The 15,180-nt window shown below is 43.9% G+C and overlaps 1 protein-coding gene across 1 annotated transcript in view; it reads right to left on the bottom strand.

Annotated features, from left to right (window-relative positions):
* Klhl14 (kelch like family member 14) overlaps positions 1–13,933 on the bottom strand; it is a 102,127-nt gene extending 88,194 nt beyond the window's left edge. Inside the window, exon 1 of the mRNA XM_055625626.1 lies at positions 12,954–13,933. Within this exon, the coding sequence (XP_055481601.1) occupies positions 12,954–13,903 (950 nt within the window). The 5' untranslated portion in view covers positions 13,904–13,933. The remainder of the gene's footprint in view (positions 1–12,953) is intronic.
* Positions 13,934–15,180: the final 1,247 nt, after the last annotated feature.

The following is a 15,180-nucleotide window of genomic DNA, read 5'->3' as shown; positions in this document are numbered from 1 at the left end:
ATTTTATTTTATTTTATTTTATTTTATTTTATTTTATTTTATTTTATATCTTATTGTATTTTATTTTTGAGACAGGGTCTCATGCAGCCCAGGCTGGTCTTGAATGTTTTAACTTTGTAAGTAGCAGAGAATGACCTTGAACTTCCAATCTCTCTGCCACTGCCTCCCAAGTTCTAGGATTATAGATGTGTAGGTTTGTGTGATGCAGAGGGAAAATCCATGATAGGCAAGTGCTCAACAAAGCACCAACATTCCATTCTTCTAGTGTAAGAGTGTGTATTTTAACAGAAACCAAAATTATTTGTTCTTAGTCCAAACAGAAATTTCTCTGTCTAGAAATATTAGCATTAAGCCTTCAAAATGATTTGCTGAGCTTTTTCCTCACATAGTCACAGACTCCAATCACAGTGGCATGACCATACCTGAGGTATCAAGAGTAGTAAAAGTCGTTTCTCTCCAAAACCCACAGATTCTTTTTCCCCCAAGGAAATCTGCAAAGAGACCATAGGGAAGACGGAGCTGGCAAACTATTCTGATGGTGAATTAATTTAGCTTTTCCAGCTCAGAATTTGCCTTGGCGGACTGTGGTGACGCCATCGCCGTGTCTCGAGCACCACTAAAAGCCACTAAAACGTCACTAAAAGCTCCGCTCTTCCCTGCTGACACCCACAAGAAATGCTGCTGCATCTCTGCTAAACTCAGAGCATCCGGGGTCCGTTTTGTTTTCATTTGACATTATTTCCCTTCATCCTGGAGTGATTCTTATGAGTCAATACCTGTCTCAACAGCCAAAGAATTCCACTTCATTTCTCAAGAGTATTTATTACACGAAGATTGTTGAAATAAATACTCATGTGCCTTTAAGGGCATTTAAGTAAATGATTTGTGTGATTAATAATTCTTTTTTTTTCAGTTGAAGACTTACCTAGCTAAGTCTAGACTATCGTTTGAGAAACACAATGACTGAATCAACAGATCAACAGAGCCAAAAGAGTCACACAAAGATGAAAATAAACAACAGCAACATCAATAATGGACTTTTTTTTTTTGTCACACCAAAACACCAGTATTTTTAATAATAGTCATGTGTACCAAAGGGGAGCACACAGAACAACTTCTACAGCATTTCTACATGAATTTTCTGTCTAACTTTTGTCAGCAACAACACCCAGTTCCTGCAGAAAGCCGAAACTTTCCTGTAGCAGGAACTACAATCTGAAAAGACATGCTCAGTGTTAAAGGGACAAATAGCACAGCCTCCCTCACCCCCCAAAAAGACCAAAAAATTTGTGTAGATATTTCTCAAAAGCAACATGTGATCAATAAATAAATGAAAAGGCATTTAGTATGTTAGACAAAGGAAATGCAAACTACGACTGTGACACAGCATTTCACACACACACACACACACACACACACACACACACACACACACGCCAGGGTAGCCATAACAAAAGATGGGAAGTGAGGTTGAAGTTGGGGAAAAGCCGGAACCTCACCCAGAATTGACCACATGCAAAATGGTGCACAGTCCCTCTAAAGGCTCGCCTTGGTGTAGGCTGGCTGAGCTATTCCATGAGACAGCGGCAAATCTACTCATGAGGAATAAAACACAGGTCCAGGGCCTGCAGAGATGTCATAAAGGTTAAGAGCATTTGCTCTTCTTCTGGAGGATCCGAGTTCCTTCACATGGGAGCTTAAAGCAGTCTGTTAACTCCATTTCCAGGGGCCTCAACACATCTTCAGACAATCACAGGCTCCTGAATGCATATGGCACACACGCATTCCCTTGGGCACACACACACATACACATAAAGTAAACTAACCATTAAAAACAAAACAAACAAACAAAAACCTGACAACATGGCTCCATAAAAAAAAAAAAAAAAACATGTATATGGGAGCCTATGGCTGTGTAACTCATAATAGTAAAAAGCAGAGACAGGCGAAATGTCTATCACCTAGCCAAAAACAAAACAGAAAAAAAACGGGCATATTTATACAACCGATTACTGCTCAGCTATAAAAGGACTAAAGTATTACAATTGTACATTGTAACATACAACGTTGCAATGCTTTGTAAAGTTACAATACTTCATGTTACAATGCAGATACATGTATTGCTATGCCACAAAGAAGACTAAGTATTTTCCCAATTTTCTTATGTGAAATCTATGAAAACAAAAGTTTAGATTGGCAGTTACTCACTAAGTATTCATATCCAGGTTTTACAGATGTGCACACAGTATTTGAACACTCACATTGCTGAGAGTGGGGTAGATGGCTGTGGTGAGGGATGATGATGATTGCCAATAGATATGGGATCCTGAGAGAAAGAGTAAGGGAGAGGCAGAACAACTAACATGCCCTGAAGTTAGTTGTGGTGATGTCTTCACAACTCTTCCAACACAATATGCCCCTTAAATTTTATACTTTGGATGGGCAAGTCCTACAGTGTGTAAATTACAGTTTAATAAACCTGTTGTGTATGAAGCTGTCATGGTTTGTCCAGCTTTTCTGATTGCTGACATAGATCAAGAGGACGGAATTGACTTCAGGGTGAACCAGGTCACTGCTGGTAACTCAAAGATGTATAAAACGAACATATTCGAACCGGGGTACCGTAGGTAAAACAGGCAGTGTTCTGCAGAGGCAGCTTGCTGTCAGCATTGTGACAGGAGTGAGACTATGGTTCTGCTCTAGATAGGTTATGTGTCCTACCTAAAAGTGAGAAGAAATGCAAATAAATACACAATATGCATAAACAGCTATTTCCACTGGATGGCTTAAGACTTCTCGGCCAGGCTTTATAGGCCAAAAGACCTGTGTTGTGTGTTCAGCATCCAACCATTCAGAATCAAAACAAAGTGGACAGGATTATGTGTGTTATGTAGGTGGGGGATCTGAAAATAGGTTAAGTTAATTACTCAAGGTAGAGACAGCTTATAAAAGCCTGAGGTGGGATTTGAACCCAGATCTGTCTGACTTAGTAGGTCTTATGACGTACGCAACAAAGCTGTTTAGGACATTTACATCATCAACTTGACCTTCCGTGTGGCTCTTCTGTGACATCCCTCTGTCTCTCCCTTTTGTCATTTTGGAACTGATGCTTGCGAAAGCCTTAAGAGAGGGAGATTACAGAAATTGCCACTGACAGTGATGGTACAGTTGCTATAGTAACCAATCCACCAAATTGGTCTGTGCTACTAGGAACACACTTCTGCTTCTACAATACCCCCGTGCTGACTAGGATACTTTCTGGCCCCAGCAAAGCTCTGTGGAAGCGTAGGAAACAGAACACACTGCGGTCAACTGTGTGTGTGCAGCATGAAAGTGTTTCTTCCAAAGTTTCCCCTCCTGACTTCCTTATTTTATCTCCCCTCTTGCAGTTCTTTCCTTTTACACAGTATGCTGCGTGGTGCTTGGTTTTAAGGGATGTTGAACATCAGGGCTAAACTGCAGTCTGTTGCTTTATTCTAAGCAGGATTTTTACAAATATGACTATTTCCTTGTGGGCAACAAATTGACCCTCCCAACCCAAGTAATTCCCTAACCCCATGCTAGACTAGGAATGGACCACTACCTGATTTCCAACACATAAACAAAAACAAATGTTCATTTGATTTTCTCCAAACCTCACAGAAGTTACTGTGTAGAAAAGCAGAAGCTAACAAAGAACACTAGCTGTGGGTGCAGACAGACACAGGCATGCATCCACCAGTTCACAATGTTCTACAATGTTTCTGTGTTTTCAAGGACTCCGTTTCCGGCTATTGATGCTTTCTCTCTTCCTCCCCCTCTCTGTTTCACTGGCCTTGCCTGTCGTCAGAAGCACCTGAAGGGGCATAAGGCAGGGAAGTGAAACCGACTGTAATTCCTCAGTTCACTTCTCTGCAGCCTCCAGTGAGCCCGGCTCCATACGGTGGCCCAGCTGAGCTTCTCAGAGTTCTGAGTCTTTGCACAGGTGTAATTTCCCAGCCCTGCCTGCTCATGGGCTCTCTGGGAGGAGAGGGGCCAGACGTGTGAATGTGGGGGGGATTCTGAAACTGAAGTGTAGGCGACTAAAAGAAGACAACTCTTCCCTATGAAACGGAAACTCTGGTGTCTTAGAAGGCCACTCTCCCCTCCCATGGATTAAATACAGCTGCTGAGAGCCTCCAGGAATTCTAATTCCCCTGCCTGCCTATGTCCTTGGTTTCACCTTTAGGTCTCTTTTAGTTCCTTTTTGCTGATCTTTGCTGTAGATCAAATTACAAAGATCTCCTAGAGACTTCTTGACAGGAAAATGCATATTCAGGAAAATCTGGGTTCTTATGGCTTTAACAATTAATTATAAATACGTTTTAGTAGCATTTTGTATATATGTCTTTTTTTTTTCTTTTTTTCCCTTCCTCTCCCCCGCTTCTATTTTGTTTCCTCATCTGTTACTACTCTGGATTTTTAACTCAGTTGGTCCAAACCAGAACTCTGGGAAATCAAAGTATATCACAAGCCCATTTTCCTGATGCAGAGCTCTGCTGAAGTGGAGCAAAGACAGCCGTGTAGGTCTATGAATTCAGAGGCAACAGCATTTGCGTAAGTGTTTGCCTATTTTCATGGTTTAACTAAAAATCATGCTGACTTTCCACTGTAGAGTGTGCCTCCGTGGTAGCGGCTCCCGCACATGGCTGCATCTTTCTCTCGGTGATGAGACCTTCCCTACTGCAGTCTCTAGATGTGCTCATTCTTCTTTGGTTCCCGGAAAGCGCCCAACTCTTTTCTGCCTGGGGGCTTTGTACATGTTTACCTTGCCTTATCTCGCCCAGCGTACCCTGGCTTTCCCCAGAGCTTGTCAACGTGGATAGCTCATCGTTCAAGGCTCAGCTTCAACCTTGTCTACTAGAGAAAGTCATCTTTGGCTAACCAGATAAGGTCATGGTGTCCTCATAAGAAGGTATTTGCTAAGCGCTAACCTAGCACCAGTCGGGCTAATCTTTGTCCACACCCCACCCTCCACCACCTCTTTCTCTTTTTTCTTTTCACTGTAAGCTACAAAAATTCAGGGACGTGTCCATCTTGTCCAGCTCTGTATCTCAGAGCTCAGCATGGAGTTGGGGCCCTGCATATGTCCACTGCAAATGTGCAAATATTCTTCAGCACAGCATTTTTTTGTTAGTGACAGACTGCAGAATCTCACCCAAAGTTCCCTTTGTGGGTGTGATCCACTCATTCATGTAGATCTGGAGAAACCACCCAAGATAGTGAACAACGTCACCTTGCTTTTCAGCTCAAAGGATGCTGGGAATTGAGGCAGTTTTGCATAGAATACAGTTATATTTTCAACTTCTATATTTACCAAAGCAGGCTGTCACCTTTGATCTCTGACACTTCTAAAATGACTGCATTATGAAACAGAAGAATCAAGGTTTGCCTTTTCAAAAAAAGGGACACATCTTAGTCACTTAGTCTTTAATGACATAATGCCTAGTAGGCAACCATAATTATTGAACTGATTCAAATCATAGGGGCTAAGGCAGCATGGTAGACTTTTCCTTGTAAACATTATCTTTTGTTGTTGTTTTGAGGAGTAACAACTCTTGGCAATGAAGTGTGTTAATAACTTTAAGGTACGTAAGGTTGAGTACTTGGGAACTCAAAGGCTTTTTGAGTTATATATACCTGCCCTACACCAAACCCTTAATCTCTAGAGTTTCCTCTCCCTCCTTCCTGTATAATTGGTTATCATCTCTTCCTTCTCCACATAGTTCATCTCTTAATGACTTCTCCCATTCCCTATATTTTGTTGTTGGTTTTTTTTTTATACTCCTTATTCTTTTTGCCCTTTCCCATGATTTCTCCAGCTCCCCTCTACTCTCAGCTTTCTACCATACCTATCTGATTTCCTCACAACACTGCAAACTGTCCTCAATTCCATCCCTATTATTTGTCAACAGATAAAATCCTCTGATTTTACAGCAATCTCCCCATATTCTGCATGACATACATATTAAAAGCAACAGTTCTTTCCACTACTCATTTTACATCAAAATACCACTTTTCCCTTCCTTCCTTCCTTCCTTCCTTCCTTCCTTCCTTCCTTCCTTCCTTCCTTCCTTTCCTTCTTTTTAAATAAAAGATATTATCATTAGTAAATTAATATCTTGGAAGTTAATGCAAAGGACTTAGAAAAAAATGCTTCCTGAAATTCTAGAATGACAAAAGGCATAAACAGTTATGCCAAAAACAGTTAACAAAATGATTAAAAATATATAAATAAAAGGTATTTCCAAAGAAGGTATCTGTTTTTACATTATTAAAGTAGGTAAGCCCTCTTACAGTTGTGACTTCTTGTACCTGTTGTATATAGCTTTTTAAAACATCATTTACATGAAGAAAATTCTGTTGTTCCCCTGAACAAAGTTGCCACAGCAACTTCTAGTTCACAGCCATCCACAGAAAGTGATTTTTGGTTCGAACTTAAACTGTATAATGTTGTTGTATTTTCATAATTATTTTTCATGGTTAGACTGAAAGTTTTCATATGTGTTTGAAATGTGATTGCTCATCTACTTTCTCAACCCTCCACACTCTCAGGATTAGGCGTTAAAATGTGGTAGACCAGTAAGCTGGAATTCCGGCTTTCTAGTATGTTTTCTTGCTTTTTCCTTGACTGGACATCTGCAAAAGTTGAAAGGTTTCTGACTTCAGCCATTGTTGTGGTTTGGTGAAGCCACACCGAAACAATAAAACCACACACAAAAGAATAAAAGGTGTAGATTAGCATTTGTTTTTGGCCGTGTCTACACATTCACAATGGCTGAGTATTCTCCCCACATTGAATATTCAAAATTAATGCTGTTTGAATGATTGGCAAATCACACTTCAGTTTCCCAGTCTCTAAAAGGCTGAAAGAGTTCTTTATATGTAAACAACGGAAGTAATGTGTGAACTCCTCCTCATAGGTGCCCAATTAGTGGTTGTTACTTTATCAACAAACCACATGTGGGCTGGAAGGAGAGACAGGGACATAGACAGACAGACAGAGAGCAGGAGGGAAGAAGGAAGAGTTCACTTTTTGCAGGTTCTAGATCTCTGTGCTTGCAGAAGATGAGTACCATATTCACTCATCTTCTGGACTGATCGTACTTTAATGGCCTAGAATTGCTACTAAGTTCTTAAGTCTTACTATGGAAGGGTGAAATTCTAACCTGACATGGTAGAATTAGTCATGGAGCCTTTCTAAATGGAAGGCAAAGGACTAATGGGGACTATTTCCTTTAGAATAAGGTTGTTTATTTCTCTGGTTTGCTTCTGTTTTTGTTGGTGATACAGGGTCTTTTAGTGCAGAGTCCTAGTTAGTCTGGTACTCTCTACTCTCTCAGACTGGTCTAAAACTAGTAGCAATCCTCCTGCTTCAGTCCCTGAATGCCAGGATCACAGCAGTGTGTTGACACGTCTGGTTAGTTTTTGCCTGTTTTGTTCCCTGATACGTTCTAAGTGTCTAGAACAGAGGTTGGTTGATAAACCATGGCCCTGTGAGTAACGTGAGCCCACTTCCTAGTTTTGTGCAGCTCCAAAACTAAGAACGGTTTGTATGATTTTTAAATAGTCAAATATAATGACATGAGAATTACATGGAAGCTCATCATCTACAAAGGCAGCTTTACTGTAGCATACCTGTGCTTAGGTACTGGCACACTGTCTGTGCCGTTCTTGTACTGTGAAGGTCGGATTGTTGCAATGGAGAGCTTGTGACCACAAAGCCAAAAATAATCATTCTTTGGCTTTTTATAGAAAAAAAGTTGCTGACAACAGGAACAATACTTCTTTTTGAGTATGTATGTGTGTGCATGCTCTATGCATATGTGTATATTTGTATGTTTGTGCCAGCATGTGTGCATATGTGTGCAGGCCAGAGGCTAATGTCAGTCAGGTGTTTTCCTCAGTTGTCCTTTACTTTTCGAAAACAGGATCTCTCACTTAGGATTTTTAAAGTCAGATGCATTGATGTTTAACCCTTCCCAGAAGGAAAGCTTAAAGTCTACGTGTGACTCCAAGGTCAGTCATAGGACACTGTGCTGAGGGTAGAGGTGGACATAACGAGAACTGTGCAATGCATGAAAAAGTCAGACTCAGGTGCCGCACTGCCTGACCTCACTGTGCAAGCCTGAGCACCAGGCTTGCCATCTCTGTGCAGATACCATGTCATCTAAAAAGTCAGGCTAGGGATGAGAATATTAAAGTTAATGTTTATAAAGTGTTCAGAACAGCACTTGGTATAAGTAGCCACAGCTATTCATGTGTTTGTTTGTTTGTTTGTTTGTTTGTTTATTGAGAGATGAGGTCTTGCTGAGGTCAGACTGGCCTGAAATTCACCATCCCCCTGCCTCTGCCTCCTAAGTGTTTGTGATTACACAGGCATGAGCTACTGCACTTAACTAAGGCAACACTATTTTAACTGTGTTTTCCTGTTAGGAAGTTTAAGGCACTTGAAAAATTCCCCAAGTGACTGAATGAATCTCAGTATGCTTATACATAGGAAGAAATGTAAGCATGAAATAAAATTTGAAAATGCCCATTTCTGTCAATAAGTCATCTATGTGTACAAAACACATCAGTATGTGCTCTAATTGGCTTTGGATTATACGAGAGAACTGCTGGCCTCCCATACCTGTGACATAATTTTGTAATCAATGGCCCTGTTTCAGATAATAAACAAATTGTATTCTAAATGGTTGAGTAACTTCTGATACAGAATCTAACCACCAAACAACTCCTAATCTGAGGGTATCAAATTGGCATAAAGGGAATCAACAATTCAGAGAACGCAGTTTGGTTTGCTTCCCTTAGGCTGCCACTGAGTTCTCAGGAAGACAGCCAATAAAGGCCAGTGCCCTGCAGTACAGCTTGTAGACATCAAGGCCAGGAACTGCGTTTGTGTGTTAGCAGATGCTACTGCTTGTTAACGCTGCAAGACATTTTGGGAATAGGTACTTGGGACTCTTGGTGTCTAAGTAGATTTTAACATTAGCACTCAATCTTTAAGTAGACTATGTTAGGTAAAAAGTAAAAGCTTCGTATGGATGCTTCCTGTCCCTTACGGAATATAATTGCTTGAAGATGATACACTTCCATGTAGAGCTCTATAAAGGACAAGACATTAGCTGCATCATTATTTCCATGAATATTTCCACCACAGGTGTTTTCATTGTAGTGTCAACGGTAACTATAGTCTGACCAACACATAGATGAAGTGTGGCAAATGTCCTTTCTCATTTTGCGATCTTAGTTCATTCACCCATCACTAAACGTAACATCTATTTAACTTAGATTGTGGAAGCTGCGATGAAAATACAAACAAAAGTTCACTACTCCATTCCAATCTGAGATCATCACTAAACTGTGCATGAAAAAAGTGCAAAGAAAAAAATAAACTTTTGGTTGCTTAGGCTAATTTAGACTGAGGCCTTCAGTATTGTAAGTGGAAATGTGACTAAGTTTATTCTCCACTGGTCTACACATCAGCTAGCTACTCCTCAGTGCTAACCTCATTACATGAGATGACTTTAATAGTAACTTTCCCAGGGACTTTTCCCACGGCTTAATTCACACTTTTCTTCAAATGAAAAGAGATATTCTCATCTCCTAATAAATCTAAAGAAAACAGTCAAGGACTAAGACTTCAAAAATGTTTCATGTGTATTCAAGTCCTGTTACCTCTTTAAAAAAAAAACTTATAAAGATAAAAAGAGGTATATAATGTGATATTTTGATATATTTATATAATATACTAAGATTAAGTTAAGCTAGAAAATTTATTTATTATCTTATTGCCTCTCATAGTGACTGTTAAGGTCACTCATTTAGCAATATGTTATTGTTTACCATACTCACGATGCCATGCAATAAACCACTATAGTTCATTCCTTTTGTGTAAAATTTCATATCCTTTGTCAAGTCTTGTCATTTTAAAATGCTAATTACATGAAGATGAGGTGGCAAGGCTCTATTTATTCATTGAACTGATGCTTATTTTATTAAATCAGAATTTGAACCTGAGTTCAAATGACATGATGAGAAAAACTGAGCAACTAGAGAAAAAATATGAAATTGATTCCATTGCTCTGTGCAGACTTTCTTGGCTCTTTATTTTTCCAGATAATACACATTTAGAATTACTTAATCATCTTTAAAGTCATATTTTAAATTATTATATTAAAATCTTTACTTTCTAGAGACACTATATATATATATATATGTATATATATATATATATATATATATATATACATATATATATATTCTTAAACAAGTGAATTCTTTCTCCTGATCATGCTTACTATGACCAACTGGCCAGTTTTAATTTTCCCTGTTTCCTGCCTAAATTTAAGGCATGTCTTCATGGCTGGGCTCTGAAAACTCCAGGTAAAGGAAAAGTACTAAATAGAATGCCCTTATGTTCAGTTGTCTTCAATAAAAGTGATGTAATCTCAAAAACAGTGACATATCTAACCTCTTGTTGACCTCTGCGCAAGGCTGAGAAAACAGCTTTCTATCATACCGGCTGTAACACAGAGCTCATTTAATGCTAGAGCGTTTTTACACAACATTTCTGTCCATACTCAAGCTAAAATTTCCCATTCTTCTGTGATTTAAAATTAGAATAATGTGATTAGTCACTAAAATTGGAAGTGCTAGAGTTACTAATAACGAAATGGAGTTGAAATTACATTACTGAAATCAGCAATAGGTTTGGTGGAGTATTTTCTGTATCTTCCTCTTTTGAAGAAAAAAAGCACAGTTTCCTCCTACTGCAGAAGTATCGGGTCCCTGCAGCATCGTGACACTTGTAAGCATTCAGTGCTCAGACACCACTACATACCCTTCAAATGATGTGGCCCAGTGAAGCTGGGAGATATTGTCACGGAGCCAGACAGCCTGGCATCTTAGCCACCCACCAGGACAGAGCCAGCAGGCCCCAGCTGCTGTGCTGAATCCAGACTAAGGTAGGATTTTTGACTAAGATTTGGCATTTTGAAAGTGAACTCTCCTGACATTGAATCCTAGGACACACTTACATATAGCAGTGCATTGAGTATGCCAGAAATTATTTACTAGATCCAATTTCTAAGCTTCTCTGCCCAAATTACTTGTAGGGAAACAAGTTCAATCTTAAATTTATTATTCCCTTCAGGTTTCTGAATTTATCCTAAATCATATATATATATATATATATATATATATATATATATGTAGAAAATAATCCCAAGAGTCTTACTCTATAGTCTGAATCCTTGACTGTGTAGGATATGTTAAATGAATAGAGTTATAGGTCCTTCAGCATGATACAATCTAACATAGTGGACTGTTACTCACCAATACCCTTTGGCATGGCAATATCTGCCCAGCATGCTGAGCTTGTCATTTTGATCTTTGGACATATGAAAAACACATAAGATACCACATTTTCTATTTTGCTCTGACTTGGATCCCTGTCCTCATTGTTGAAGTACAAGGGGCTTTGTATTACTCTTTCTTTCTGGTACAGACATCTTTTGAGACCATACCCACAAACTCATCACCTGCAGCTATTCAAAAAGTCAATCTGCAGGATTTGTTACAAGTTCAAGATTTCTTATCCCTCTTGCTGACCTAAACTTAACAGTAGTGCTACCCAAACAGCTGCAGATAATGTTAAATTCCCTTAAATTTCTGTGAGCCCAGACTAGTAGAAACATTATGGGGAAAAAACCTAAGCATCTACTTTCCTAGGGTCGTCTGGAGTGGTCCTCATGCCTAGGGCAACATTCTGTATGGGACTATACCCTGATATCTTCTTGTTGTGTAACATTTGGAGGTTTAGGCTGGCCCCAGTAGCCTGGCATCTGAAACCTGGCTGCTTAATCATGAAAAGGGGGGGGGGGGATACCATGCCTCTTCTCCAAAACAACAACAACAACAAAAAATGAGCCCTTTGCTAGGGCTCATTTAAAAGTGTTTCTAAATTGGAGCCAATCCAACATGATAGTCAGTTTCTGCAACCTTTTCATCTCTGCGGCACTTTTCAAAAGCATCATTTCTTTTCTCCTTCGGACATGAAATGCTGTTTGCCACACAAACAGATACTTTCTAAATGGCAATGGCAGACAGCACCAACAGTCCCCTAACTTCCCCATGCTCCTGTTATGCGCACAGCCCAACTGTAGGTGCAGGACTCCTGCTCCCAGCCCTCCCCGTGTCAATGCTGTCTTCCTGGGGACAGAAGTTAGCAGGCAAGATTCACGCCACCACCCTGACATGGGTAGCTTTGCTCTCCTTTGAAAAAGTGAAAAGAGAGGGTTTTCACGCAAGGCAGAAAAGTTTGCTCAGCCACAGGGCGCCCATCCTTACAATTAACAACAAAAACCAGACAAAGCCTTTTGGGAGTTCCAATCTACAAAGAGAGCAGACCACAGTCACAGAACAGAACCCAAACAATAAAAACTTGAGTGCATGACAGGAAAACTGTGCAGTTCTCTTCTGCTGGCACTGATGGCTCCTCCTGGCCTAAAGCAGGAAAGAGAAAGGTTGGCCCCACCACAGACTCCTCTCCTTGAACAATTCCACCTCGAGGGGCGGAGTGAGATCTGACTGACAAAGGTGGTCAGAGTTGCTTTTCTAAACTGCCCAGGCCTTTGGGCACCACCTACTTGTTCAGTTTCAACCTGAGTCTGAAATCTTCAGTGATTCCTGCCCTGACGATTTGGGAACCTTGGGCATTCAAGCAATCAGGGATGCTGTTAGGCCAGGTCCGTATTGCCCCTTCTGACACTCTGAAATCAACTTTCCCCACATCAGCTGAATTGTTTGAGATGGTTTTTCAGTGTGTGGGAGCCTCCCTCCCAGCCCACCCAGTTCTCCCCTCCTCCCTGCCCCCTCCCCTCCCTCCGGCCTTCCCCCCATCCCACCCCGCCTTCCTCTTTGTTGTCTCCTACCTGCTGGCCAGGCTCTGCCTGCAGTGCTGCCTGAAGGGCATCAGGTGGTAGTTCATGGCGTCCAGCAGCAGCTTCTGGCAGACCGGGTCGGTGCGCATGAAATCCACAGACTGGACCCGCTCCACAAGCTCCGGGGCGGGGATGAGCGCGAAGCGGAGGCGCTTCATGAGGTCGGGTGCGTACTGCATGCGAGTCTCACGGTCGTGCTCCAGCCACAGCACGGACATCTGGAAAAGTGCCAGCTCCGACTCCACGGGGGGTGGCAGCGAGTCCAGCAGGGCGCGCATCTCCTCGAAGTTAAGCAACAGCACATCCTCCACCAGGTACTTGTTGGCCAGCTTCTTGGTCTCCTCCAGGCCGTGCAGCGCGGCGATCTTGCACACCTGCTTGTAGTTCTGCACCGAGATCTGGTCGTTGAGGAACTGAACGCAGAGCTTGGTGACCTGAGGGATGTGCAGGATCTTGCTGACCGACAGCACCTCCTCCACGGTGTCCAGGGAGAGGGTCACGTTGGCCGTGTAGAGGTATTCAAGCACTAGGCGCAGCCCGATGGACGAGCAGCCCTGCAGCACGAGGTTGTTGATGGCTCGGGGACTGGTCAGCAGCTTGTCGTCGGGGGAGGAGGAAGGAGTCCCGGGCTCCTCCTGTGGCGGCTGCTGCTGCTGTGTAGGCTGCTGCTGCGGCTGCTGCTGCTGCTGCTGGTCCTTGGGGGTCCCCAGGCCGTCCTGGCCGCCGACCCCTCCCCCGAGAGGGGGGTGGCTGGAGAAGAGTGAACGGAAGTACTGCGAGCAGGAGGCCAGCACGGCCTTGTGGCAGTGGAACTGTTGGCCTTGGGCCGTCAGGGTCACGTCGCAAAAGAGCTGCTTCCTCCACAGCAGGTTGAGGCCGTGCAGCAGGTTGTCACTGTGGCTGGGGTCGAAGGTGGAGGTCCTGTCCCCGGATCTGGACATGGCGAGCTGACTCCGCGCACCTGGCTTTAAACCCTCCTCCAACCTGGCAGACAGGGGTGGGGGATGGGAGGGGGAGCAGGGTGGTGTAGGGGGGGGGGGGGGTGGGCGGGGGGGGGGAGGGGGGGGGAGGGGGGAGGGGAACAACAATCAAGACCCCCCCCCTCGCTCGGCCTCCTCCCCGTGCGCTCAGGACCCGACCGGAGGAGGGAAGTGTGAAGGCGCCCGAGCCTGAGCGCCTCCAGAAAGGTCCTCGTCTGGGGTCGGGACGCCGGTCCTGCTCCCCGCTACCTCTCCTACACTTCGCCCCTCACTTTCCTAAAAGCACCCAGGCTCCTCTCTTAACAGCAGCAGCAGCGGTGACAGCAGCGGCGGCAAAAGTGGAGGCTGAGGCCGTGACACCTCGTGGGCTCGTTGTCCATGCCCGGCTGGATGAAGGGAAAGGCCCGGAGTGGGGAAGTCAGGGTTGCCCCCCCCGAGAGCTCAGAGGCGACCGACGGCGGCGGTTCCAGGTCAACTGGTGCTGGAAGCTTTGCTTTTCTTAGTTGGCCCAGTTGGGGGGGCGGGGGGGGGGAGGGGGGGGGGGGGGAGGGCAGGACAGGCGTGTGGGTGGGCGATCCTTAGCTCTCCAAAAGCTGGGGAGACCTTCTGGTTAGCCACGCCGCCCCGAATAAAAAGTCCTAGGCTCGCAATCTGAGGGAGGAGATAAAGCCCTTTCTTCTCCCGGGGAAGTGCAGCGGAGCGCGGTGGGGACCCGCTCAGTGGACTCGGCAGAGGCGGGAGCTGTCCTTATCAATTCTAGCTCATTTCCCTCACCCCGGCCCTGCCCGCTTCCCCGCTTCGCAAACTGTTGGCTTCCCTCGCCGCCGCCCCGTTCGGCTAATTTTCCAGAGACGCCTGGAAACCTGGCCCGAGAGAATCCTTCCACCCACACTACTCACCCCACCTCTCGCCCCCTTTCTCCCTGCACCTTTGGCTTATTTCAGCGCACGGAAGTTCAGTCATCTAGTTCCCCTTCCAGTGCGGGGCGGCACCCGGGGATGACTGGGGGCAAGTTGGGGTGCCAGGCTGGACTGAGAGCAGGAGGCTAGAGGCCAGGAGGGGTTGGTGAGGACAGGTCTCCCTCCCTCTCGAGCACCGGGAACAGTCGCTTTAACAGGAGGAACTAAGAGAAGTTCAAGTTAGAAGGCAGGTGTTGGGGGAGGGGCGGCGGCCAGGGAATGGGGGTGGGGGTGGGGGCGCGGTCCAGTGCGGAGGGTGTGTGTGTCGGGGGGGGGGGG

The sequence above is a fragment of the Psammomys obesus genome, unplaced genomic scaffold (genome assembly GCF_907164565.1).
Source record: "Psammomys obesus unplaced genomic scaffold, mPsaObe1.curated_primary_1811, whole genome shotgun sequence".
NCBI classification, from domain to species: Eukaryota; Metazoa; Chordata; class Mammalia; order Rodentia; family Muridae; genus Psammomys; species Psammomys obesus.
This window is presented reverse-complemented; position numbering and strand designations above follow the sequence as displayed.